At 56.2% G+C, this 11,355-nt stretch overlaps 1 protein-coding gene across 2 annotated transcripts; it reads right to left on the bottom strand.

The window, feature by feature from the left end:
- Window positions 1–5,138: 5,138 nt before the first annotated feature.
- On the bottom strand, window positions 5,139–11,277 carry HFE (homeostatic iron regulator). Of its 2 annotated transcripts, none has more exons than XM_039257264.1 (6): window positions 11,193–11,277; window positions 8,131–8,394; window positions 7,687–7,986; window positions 6,627–6,902; window positions 6,389–6,502; window positions 5,139–5,510 (listed from the first exon to the last, which is right to left on the bottom strand). In XM_039257264.1, the coding sequence occupies exons 1-6, from the start codon at window positions 11,275–11,277 to the stop codon at window positions 5,470–5,472; spliced, it is 1,080 nt and encodes a 359-aa protein (XP_039113195.1). In that variant the 3' UTR covers window positions 5,139–5,469. The 2 variants fall into 2 exon arrangements, with proteins under 2 accessions (XP_039113195.1, XP_039113196.1); XM_039257265.1 differs by lacking the exon at window positions 11,193–11,277 and adding an exon at window positions 10,049–11,184.
- Between the last annotated feature and the right edge of the window lie 78 nt (window positions 11,278–11,355).

The raw sequence follows: 11,355 nt of genomic DNA, 5'->3' as shown, positions 1-11,355 counted from the left end.
GCCCAGATTTAAACCAGAAGTCTACATCCGCTTTCTCCCAATTTTATTTTGCCCACTCCATTGTTAATAAAACTTCACTTTTATTTTGACATCTTATTTCTTTTTCCTCTTCCTTTTTCTGAATTTCTTCTTGTTTAAAATTTTCTCGATGACATTGACTCAGAAGTCATGAATGTCAGTACAGAAAGATTTAAAACTTGTGCACGTATAGATGTATACAAAGAACAGATCCTCCTACTCCCTGAAGAGTACAGATCTTGGCCATAAGGCCTGGGAGGGAGTAGCTCGCTCTGGAACCTGTATGGCAGCCTTTCTCTTCACCTCCCTCTCCTCAGAGAGGACCTGGTTTCATTGCACCCGGTTCATTCAACGCGGGAGCTAAGCGCCCTTTGGATAAAAGCCCTGTAAACAAGTTGTGGCTAAGAGGCCACGTCACACATTTGAGCGAATAAAACTATGAGGTTACTCAAAGGTCTTATAAAAATGTGAAATGCCCACCACCACTCTCTGCAGAGGACTCGGAGTATCAGAAATGTCCCCTGCGCTTCCTCCGCCTGCTGTCCTGGGTGGGCTTGCTCCTATAAGCATTCTTAATTTATTTGACCCACTAAAAAAAAGTTCTTTGGACAGAGAATTTCTAACATTATCTTTTCAGATACATTTGTTTCAAAATTTTTATCAATGTCTGTAATTGAATTTGATTTTCCAAACTCCCTTGAATACTCTCTTAATCACACACACAAAGCACCAAGAAAGTATTTCTCATTTGTTTTAATGGCAAAACTGTGATTCCAAACACACACAAAGGAAAGACCATTAACTGTTACATTCATATTTGAGACAGATGCGCTCTCTCTCGGGCGCACTGTGAAGCTCTTTTCGTAGTTGGTTATTGACTGTTTTGTGGAAATGACATTCTGGTTACTGTTTAAGGAATAAAATTCAGGACATTTAATCAGTCCATGGAGGTCAACTGATGAGACTGGGGTTTATACAAATACCGGTACTTACCCACCTCGCCCCACCAGGAGTACATGGAAGACTCCAAAATTCTTTTGTAGAATCTTTGGATCAAAAGCTAGATTTTTATATTTAAAAAGTAACCCCACTTTCAAAAAATAAAACAACAACAACAACAAACACCAACAATACTTTCTACCCAAATCTGGTGAATAAAACGGTTGAGAGGTGTTTTAAGGCAACTCATCCCCAAGTTTCTCCTTTAATGATACAGAGACTAAACAGAAATGTGAATTTATTAGTTAGAAATTTGCTTATTATCAGAAAAAAGTCCTTAAGTTAAAAAAATACACACCAAGAAAATATTTCCAAATATTTATGAAAAAATACGGGGATATGGCAAAATCGGAAATATTAAAACAGACTCCGTCCTCACTGCAGGAAACATCAGAGGCTGTCGCCACCATCAGGAGCATCTCAAAAAGACAGGAAGAATGCCACACTACATGTTTTCTTGACTCAGAAACATGTACCGTGTAGCGGTCATGAGCTTGACTCTGAGGCAGAGTAGCTGTGGCAAAAATCCAGCCCAATCATTTTCTAGCTGTGTAACCTTTAGCAGGTTATTTAACCTCTCTGTGCCTTGCTTTCCATACAGCAAAATACGGGTAATGAAATAACTATAGTTCCTATGTCACCGGATTCTTCAGAAACATTAGTATTCAGAACAAGAACTGACATCCAGTTAAGTGTGTAATAATTATTAGCTGAACAAAAAAATGGTTCTGCTTAAAACACACCATACACGTCTCTCACACACAAGCAAGCAGCCGAAAGAGTCATGCAGAAAAGAGAATGCGTGAAATACCAGAATGCATCCGCGCCCAGGAACACACACACACACAAGCCGTCCAGGAGGCTTTGTAACGAAATTGTCACACAAAATAACTAATAGTGAATTAACATTCTGCACGTTAACACTGGTTCCAAAAGACACATGAAAAAATGATGACCTGACGTCTACAGAAAGAAATCAAAACCTCAAAATATCTGTCCATAGATGTGAACATCTTAAATGTTTAAGGCCATGCATTCTCGAGTTCTAGTCCTTATTAGAGTGTGATTAGAAAAAAAGTATAGCCTAAAAATGGTAGCTAATAAGAATCTTGCAGCATTTTAGAGGTCTTCTGTTTTTGAGCGTGTGTGCGTGTGTACATGAAGAATGCTTTGCAGTGCGTCAAGTACACCCAGCACCGTAAGACTGTTTTAGTAACACACAGCGAGAATTTTTGCACCCGACCTCCCAGCAGGTCTTAACCAACTGCTGCACGTTGCCTGGAGAGGTTACCAAAGACATTCTTCTGTTCCCAGTTCAGGTAGGTCAAGAGCCCTGTGGTCAAACAGCTGGTGTCTAGTTCCTTATTTCCTCCCATCTCCAGGGGCTGTTCTCCGCAAACGGTGTCCAGCGCCCAGCTCTTCTGCATCCATCCTGACGCCTCCCTGCAGGAAAACCCCGGCCCCCGCGCTCAACAGTCACATGACCACCGTGGCACTTTTGACCATGGCCACCAGGGGGCACCCTTCTCCACACTACCGCGCTTTGTAGGTGGTTTTGCTAGAGGCGAAATAAGATTCAGAACTTCAAATGTTAAGTCTGAGATTTTTTCAAATGTAGTTGACCTTAAGCATTAAACAAGGGCAGAAAAATTAAGCTAGGGCACACTGAAAGGAATCAGAGGTTTTAAATTTCCGTTATAAAAGGAAAAGTAACAGGCCACCGTAGCAAACTGAAATCCCAGCCTGTGTGAAATAAAACCGATATGAAACAAGCCGTTGCCTCATTAATTGTAACACATCCTCAAAAGCTAGAAGAGCAAGGGAAGCTTTTGGGAAGTCTGTTCTGAGTTCAGAATGACATCTAAAGAGCAAGAATTTGTTAGTGTGCATTCAGCATGACTTGGAGGTAGAAGGACCGTGTTACAGCTTAGATAAAAATGTTTCCAGAGCAGGAGAGAACATGTAGTTCAGCTAGCGAGGTTCAGTGAAGACAGTCCATTAAAGAAAATGCAAAAAAATCGGAAGCCATATCGACGTCCCACAAATGATTAAGTTGATGAATCCATCAGATGGATAAGCATGTAGCAAAACTCGTGCTTTTGTGCCCCGCACAATTCATTGTATGTTTATTCACATGGCTTTGGTAATTTTGTGTATTTTGATAAAGCAACACTGAGCGGAAGTCTACCCACATGTTAACAGGGTTTATCTCTAGCTAATGGAATGACGGTTTCAACTTCTCTACAGTAAGCACAAATTACGTGTACTTTTATCCGCTTAATTTCCGTAAACAGAAAGAAAAGTTAAAAAAAAAAATTGAGACCTCTTTACCCAAATTCAATACGCACCAAACAAACCATTTTGAGGCACGCGCCCTCCCAGGGAGGAAGCCCGGTTGTCGGTTTCGCAGCCGCACGCGCAGAGCGGCAGCGCCGAGTCCACACACGCTGTCCGGCCCGCATCCGCACTCGTGTTGTTCTAAACAACACACGGTCAGACGTATGACTGTCCCAGAATCCAGGAATTCCTGAGCAGCCGCAGAGCAGTTTCTTTTCTTTCTCCCTTTCTCTCTCTCTCTCTCTTCCTTCCTTCCTTCCTTCCTTCCTTCCTTCCTTCCTTCCTTCCTTCCATGTTTTATTTATTTATTTGTAGACAAACACACAGAGCATGAGCGGGGGAGGGGCAGAGAGCGGGGGAGACACAGAACCGGAAGCAGCTCCAGGCTCCGAGCTGTCAGCACAGAGCCCGACGCGGGGCTCGAACTTCCGAGCCATGATCAAGAGCCGAACTTGGACGCTTCACCAACTGAGCCACCCCGGCGCCCCAGATCGGTTTCTTTTTAATGTGCACATACGGGGAGAAGACCCAGACTGCGGGACTCCTAGGAAGATGCCAGGATACCTGCGTGGTGGCTTCCATTTTACCATCTCAAAAACGCGTTTTCATGTTTATGTACGAGAGAGTGCGCGGGTGGGGGGGGTGCAGGGCGAGGGGCGGAGAGAGAATCCCAAGCAGGCTCAGCGCTGTCAGCGCCCGGCCGACGCCCTGGGGCTCGAACTCACCATCGTGAGATCATGACCCTGGCGGAACCAAGAGTCAGACGCTTAACCGACTGAGCCCCCCATTCGCCCCCCATTTTTCCAAGTTTAATGTGACAGAGGTTGTTCCATTTCCGGGAGGGAAATGCCACCAAGGTTCTGACTCTGGAGGCCCCGCGGGGGGAAAACACAGGCCCAACGCAGCACTAGGTGACCCCGGCAACCGCAGCCTGACCCGGGCCCCGAGACTAGGTGACCCCGGCAACCGCAGCCTGACCCGGCCGGAGAGATGCGCGGCAGAGCCGGCGGGAGGTGGGGCTCTTTCTCCAGAGACTTCAGGCAAGTGGCCGCGAGGGTTTTCTGCTGCTTCCCCTGCATGACGAGGAGCTCACCGAGGATGAAGTCACCAAGTCACGGAAGAGCTGTCCATCCCACCCCCAGCCCCTCTCCATTTACTGTGCAACCTCTAAACCACCTGAGCACGGTGGTGCGTGAAAGGGGTCAGAGTCTCACGGAGTTTGAAACCTGTCTCTCTCCCTAGCAGCCGGGAGGATACTCTGTACTTCATTTTCTTCATCTAAAAAAAATGAGGATAATACTACTTACATCAAACAATTTTTGTAAGAATTCTATGAGATAATGCGTGTAAGGAGGTGTTCAGAACTCAGTCTGGCAGCAAGTGGTTTTTTCTTTTTCTTTCCTTTTTTTTTTTTTTTGGTAAGTGTCAGCTACCGTATCACCATCATCATCATCCTAATTATCATTTTCATTATCATTTCGTAGCAGAGGCCAAGTGCGAAATTACTGTTACTTCAAGCCTGGCAGACCGAGAGGCGCTGTGAATGCATTAACATACTCATTCAGCTGCAGAAACCTACATGTCACCTTTCTGCCAAAAGAAAAAGATGCCCCTCCTCAAGACACTTGCCACCCTCTTTCTGGAAAACTGTCATAATACACACAAACATCCACACATGATAGCTCTTCTGGGAAACGCCCCTCCCTGGGTTATGCAGTGCACGGCCTTCACCACTGTACAGTGACCTACTTCACCCTCTGATGGAACAGACCACAGAGCCTGGAGAAAGTTCATAGCTTTTCTCAGTTGTGGAGAGAAATGGTGAGGCCCCCCAAATTTCAGGAGCCCTCTTCCAGAGGTAGGAGAGGAGAGGCCAAAGGCATATGGAGTTGAAGTGAGGCAGCCACTAGAGGCGGCTGGAGAGGCGACAAGCAGCGCTGGGACAGGCGTAGGCACTCCACGCCCGAGATGGGGTAAGTTGTGGAGGCTGCCCAGGGATAGGCCCCAAGCAGACAGCTCCTTGGTGGGTTCCTGTCTGTGAGTCCTCTGTCCTGGAAGGCAAGGAAGGCCCCAGGGCGCCCCGTCGTCCGGTCTCCGGTCTCCTCCCCGCAGGAGTCACTCACACTCGGCCAGCACGTAGTCCCCCATGACTCCTCCTGTAGAGATGAGACAGGAGAGGGTGTGCTGTCACCTCACTGGCCTCACCTCCCGCATCCAGTCACCTGGATGGGACCCCTCCCTTCCGGAAGAACCCCTGGGGGTTCACGCCTCTCACCTGGAGGTGCTTGCCAGCTTTCTGGCCCGGCTCCTTGCCTCCCCTCGCCTCCCACACTCCCCCAGCCCTGAGCCTCTGTACCCCCTACGGTCCCTGCACTGACTTCCCAGGGCTCCCTGTAGAACATTCTCAAGGCCCCCAGGCTCCGGGCTGCCTCGGTCTGCCCCTCTTTCCCCCCCACCACAGAGGCTCGCTCAGGAGCTAGGAACGCACGTTTGGGGACTGACAGGACGGGCACGGTGACTTCTCAGCCCCCACTGGCCATGTGCGTGGTCGCTCCGTCTGCGGAGACAGGCCCAGCCCTCAGCCTCTCCTAAGGAAACCGACTTCTTACGAATCCCCAGCAGAAGGTGGTCACTCCTTCTCTGACCCCCGGAAGAGTCCCCTTCGTGTCTGCCTCAGGGCCTTAGGCTCTTCCTTAACTGTGTTCACTTGTGCTACGCATCCCACCCCTCACTAGAGCTGGGGTCTGAGAGTCACCACGGTGATGGCCGCCACGTCGGAGCCCCTGCACTACCTCAAATAGCACCTTGCAGACCAGCAGCCGCTCAGAAGAAGTTTGCTGGACGTGGGCCTTTCATTCTGAGGAGAACCACGGATTCCTGCTCTCAAGGAGGCCCCAGGGTCCCCGGAGGAAAGAAGAGGAACAGGGGTCTTGTGGTGCCAAAGCCGCTCTGCCCTCCCGGAGCCCCCCTGCCTGCAGCATCAGTGTGTCCTGGGTCCCAGGCGCTAAGACGCTTCCTCCTCCTTCCTACTCACTCGAAGCCTGCCTTTTCCTTAAGATCCTGAACAGAATTCCGATACCAAAGAGGACGACGCAAACAGCGATCCCGCTGATGGCTCCGATGACCAGGGTGCTGGGCATCGAGGGCTCTGAAACGGCAACGGCGAGTTGGAGCTGTGGGTGCCCCGCAGCCCGGCACGGACCCCTCCCTGCGGACCAGCCGCTGGGGTCCCGCCCACGACAGATCCCCCCGCCCCCCGCTCTCGGCCGTACCCCACGTGGCAGCCAGGGGCTGGTCGAGCCCCGGGTGCTCCACCAGGCAGGTGTACCTCCCCTCTTCCCCGGGAGGCACGGCCACGGCCAGCCAGCCCTGGTAAGTCCCGTCCCCGCTGGGCAGCACGTCCTGAGGCTCGACGTCCTTGGCGTCCAGTGGCCGCCTGTCCTTCAGCCACCTCATGGTGACGTTCTGGGGGTAGAAGTTCAGAGCCTGACACCGCAGGGTGGTGGCTGCCGAGGCCTTGTGACGGGTCACCTTCACCAAGGGAGGCACTGGACGGGAAGGAGGAAGGGTCTGGGGAGGCGATCTTTCTACCCTTGCCAGCAAGCCTGGGACTTTCACTTCCCTCCTCTACGGGCTGGAGGCAGCAGATTCCCTATTCAGACAGGGCAGGCTGCCAGAGAGACAGCACTTTGGGCCCCAGGGCGAGTTGCAGGGCTCAGCTCTGACGTGGTGCTGTGCAGACGGAGGCTGAGTCCCCCCGCCCGTCCCGTGGACAAGCGTGCACGCCCGCAGCTCGTGGCTTCTGTGCACGACACTGAATCACATACAGTTACCCCGTGTGTGGCTCAGAAACGATTGAATAAGCACTCCTGGAAATCCCACCTCGTCCAACCCAACGAGAAAGCTTGTAGGAAGGGGCCCGGAAGACAGCCAGGCGTCAGGGGCCGTCTACGCTCTGTGACCGTGTCTGTGACAGTCACCTTTAACCTCCGAAGGACCCGGCTGCTCTGATCTTCGCCCCCGCGGGTCCTCTCCTGACCTGGCATTCACGTGATACCTGACATCTCTGAGTTCTCCAGCCGGGCTCTGGGCTACTTCACAAGGTCACAGACACCACTCCTCTGGCCACGTGCACAGAGGAAAAAGTGAAAGCCAGGACCCTGGGCTGTCAGACATCTCGGTTCTGCGGTGAACTCAGACCTCGGGTCCTTCCCGGACAGTCCCACGACCCTGGCCACCTCTGACGCCCGAGCACAGACCTCGACCCGTGTTCTCCTGGGCTAAGGAGGGGGTGGGGTGGGGGGAGGGAGGGCAGGGGTGCTCCCGCCGTACCTTGCCGGTCCAGAGCCCCGGTCCCCAGCTCCAACAGACTCCGCAGCTGCACGGGGCAGTCCCTCTCCAGGTAGGCCCTGTTCTGTTTGGCCCGGATTGCGTTCACTTCCCACTCGAGCTTGGTGGCCCGGGCCCTGGGCTCTGCTGCCCCCCAGTCCAGCGTCTCCGGGTGGAATTCGAGGTAGTTCTGCCCGTCATACCCGTACATCCAGAAGCCCCTGGTGCTGTTGTCCTCTCGCAGCTCGCAGCCCAGGATTACCTGCAGTGTGTGGGACTCCAACGACACCCCGAGCTTCGTCACTGAAACCACATGAGTCCCTCTGTCACCGTCCCCGGGGACCCAACGGCCTCGCACACCCCTGCCCCCCCCGGGACCTCACACCCCCTGCTCTGGCCCCTGGAGCATCTCTGAGGGAGAGACATGTGGGGGCCCCGCCCGCGTACCCTTGCTGTGGTTGTGATTGTCCATGATGGTCCAGAAGTCCACGATGAACATGTGATCCCAGCCTTTCAGGCTCTGACTCAGCTGCAGCCACAGCTGGCTTGTGGCCACACCCTGGAGCCACTGGGCGCGCGGCTCTGCCCGGCGACTCTCGTGATTGTAGGACACAAACAGCTGGTCGTCCACGTAGCCCAAGGCCTCGAACAGGGGCAGCCCGAGGTCTGGCACCGAGGCGCCCATGAAGAGGTAGCGCAGGGAGTGCGACCCTGGGGAGAAGGCGACAGGACAGCCCCGTGGGCCCCCAGGAGGATTGGGAGGCGCCGCCGCAGCCCTTCTGAATCAACGCCCGGCACCTGCTGTGTCACGGCCCACCCCGTGAGTTGTGGGGTGCGGCGCCTCGCTTCCCTCCGCGACGGGCCTGTCTGCTGTCACCCTTCCCAGCCCCCGGCCTCTGCCCCGCTTCTCACGATTCGGGCAATCGCCCCTGCAGCCCACAGACTCCATAAGATCCCAAAGCGTGTCAGACTGAATGAGACCCGGGTCCAGAGCGCTTTGCTGGTGGGGCTTCCCCACGTGCTTCCATCTGTAACCCCCTCCGCGCGTGTTTGCTGCCCAGCGCCGGGAGGGCTGCTGCTGAGTCACTCAGAGCAGCTTTTCAGCGTGGAGACACTTTCAAAGCGAACAGAGAAGAAGCCCCAGGAAGAGCACACCCTCTATCCGGGCGGCGGGCCTGCTCAGCCCCGGAACGAGGGGTCGGGCGGTGGGCGCCCCTGCCGCCTGGAACAGCGCTCAGCACAGACTCGCTGGATGAACAGATGACATTTGCCCTATTGTTATTCGTACACCCACCGCCACCACTCGGGGATGACTACTTGGAATCTCAGTCCAAACCCAGGCTCTGGGTCGCGCGAACCGCCACGCTGCTCGAGGCCATACAAATTCTCAAACAGTTAAATAACAGAGCCGCCTTTGACGTGTGTCTTTCACCAACACCCAGATCTCCCTCCCACCTTCCCCCGACACACACCCAAAACACATCCGTCTCCCTCCTCCTCTGCCTGCGCCCAGGAACTAGGACAACCGCCTCCTGGCTGCTCCCCCGCCCACTCTCTGCCCTCCCAGAGCAGCCTGAGCAACCTTTCTAAAAAGTTTTTAATGTTTTATTTATTTCTGAGAGAGAGAAAGCGTGAGCAGGGGAGGGTCAGAGAGAGAGAGATACAGAATCTGAAACAGGCTCCAGGCTCTGAGCTGGCTGTGAGCACAGAGCCCGACGCGGGGCTCGAACCCATGATCCGTGAGATCATGACTTGAGCTGAATCCAGACGCTTAACCGACTGAGCCCCCCAGGCGCCCCCCTGAGCAATCTTTCTAAAGGCTGTGACAGATCGTGTCACTTCTCAGCCGGAATCTGCCCCGAAGCCTGCGAGCCCTTGGAGACCTGGCGTGTGGCCTGTGGCCCCTGCGGGCCCCTACAGCCCTGTCCCTGCCCCTCCTGCAGCCAGGGGGTCCCCCCGGGAGTGCTGGCTCTCGGCAGACACGGTGCAGTCTGGAGACTGTTTGCGGGCGTGCCGCTCACAGCCAGTGGGCTGACGACAGAGGCGCTGCAAAGCCTCGCACAAAGCACACGGGGGGGGGGGGGGGGAACGCACCCCTGCTCCAATTCAGCTTGCGGGGTCCCTCCGCTCGCCAGAGGGCGTGGCCTCCGTTTCCTTCCAGGCTCCGTGGTGCTGCCAGGACCCCGAGGGGCCTGCCTGGGTGTCTGCCCAGCTCCCAGCGCCCCTTGGTCCTCTGTACCCTGCTGGTTATGACCGTCCCTCACCAGAACGCAAACTCTCAGGGTCAAGGGCGCCCCCCCCGCCCCACGCGGCCGGGCAGCGCAGCTCGCTCCGTGCTCGTGAACCGCGCCTTTCTGTTCCACACCTGCTTCAGGATTCGGCCTCCCAGGCGGCGCGACAGTGAACAGTCAGGGCCGTAGGGACGCGGGCTCTGCCCCAGAAGCCGGGGTAACACTGAGCCGAATCAAGCAGGGGCGGGGAGGTCATGCCTCATTCTCGTCGCCTATAAACCGTGGATTCGGGAGCGACCCACCCTCCGCGTGTTGTTCCCAGGCCGTGTGCAAAGGTGTGAAGCGTCGCGGTCGCCTGGGATTGGAAGCAGTGCTGGTACTGACTCCGGAATGGCTTCTAACCTGGGGGGGGGGCGTTTGCCCCGAGGGCCGGAGACCCGCCCGCCTGTAGGGTCACCCTAACAACGCTCCGAGCTCCCGAAGGCTCACCTAAGTCAGCCCGGATCACAGGACGGCGGGCGGAACCGAGTTCAGGACGCAGCCGTTAGGCGGCGTCACGCCGGCGCCCGCTAGCGAACGCCCCCTAATCACGCCGTGCGGCTAACGCGGGGCCCCAACCTCCAGCAATGGAAACGAGGACCTTTCCGTTCAGTCCAAAAGTCCAGAAATCACGGATATGCTACTTTTCCAGGCAAAACACAACCGCCGAGGGTCAGAAAGGCCCTGGGCCTCCCCCGACCCCGAGGCCGCAGGGGGGGCGGGGCGGGCAGTCCTGCCCCCGGCCCGCTCGCGCCCCCCCCCCCGCGCGCCGTCAGGCGGGGGGCGGTGGGGACCCCGCGGGGCAAGCCCTCCGACCTCCGCTGAGCCCCGTGTGTAGACAGCGGCCCGGCCCAGGGCGTCTGTCGGGAGGAGAACGTCCTGTCTGGGGCCAGCGGGGGCCCGCGACGCGGCCCAGGGCAGAGCCGGAGTGCGCCGCCCCGCGTCCCGGGCCCCCAGCGCAGCCTCGGAGAGGGGCGCACGGATTAGCCGTTGAAAGCGTCACGGTCGGCGGGGGAAGCGGGTGGCCCGGGCGCCACCCTGGGGGAGCTGGGACGGGAGTGGGGGGGACACAGGTCCCGGGCGATGCGGGGGGCGTCCCACCATCCCGCCTGCACCCCGGCGGCTGAGCCCCCTCCCGGGAGAGGCTGCGCTCGCGGCCCGGCCGTCCCTCCGCACTTGTCGACCCCAGGAGCGCTGCAAAGCGCGTTTGGATCCGCTCCCCCCGCGGCCCGGACTCACGCGGCGGCAGCCCGTGCGCAGCCCCGGTCGGCAGCGGGAGCAGCAGGAGCAGCAGGAGCAGCGCGCGCCGCGCTCGCGGGCCCATCTCCCCCGCCGCGCCCGCGCGCCCCCGCGCCCCCGCCGCGCCCGCGCGCCCCCGCCCCCCCCGGCGCGCACGCGCGCC

This window comes from Hyaena hyaena, unplaced genomic scaffold (genome assembly GCF_003009895.1).
Source record: "Hyaena hyaena isolate Hyena2069 unplaced genomic scaffold, ASM300989v1 scaffold_614, whole genome shotgun sequence".
Lineage (NCBI taxonomy): Eukaryota > Metazoa > Chordata > Mammalia > Carnivora > Hyaenidae > Hyaena > Hyaena hyaena.
This window is presented reverse-complemented; position numbering and strand designations above follow the sequence as displayed.

What these genes read in the sequence shown, in the direction of transcription:
- HFE (XM_039257264.1), bottom strand. Translation starts at nt 11,277, where the DNA reads ATGGGCCCGCGAGCGCGGCGCGCGCTGCTCCTGCTGCTCCTGCTGCTC. An exon ending in CGGGGCTCTGGACCGGCAAG is followed by an intron (nt 6,903 to 7,686) that starts GTACGGCGGGAG and finishes CTTCCCGTCCAG; the next exon opens with TGCCTCCCTTGGTGAAGGTG. An exon ending in AAGGAAAAGGCAGGCTTCGA is followed by an intron (nt 5,511 to 6,388) that starts GTGAGTAGGAAG and finishes TCATCTCTACAG; the next exon opens with GAGGAGTCATGGGGGACTAC.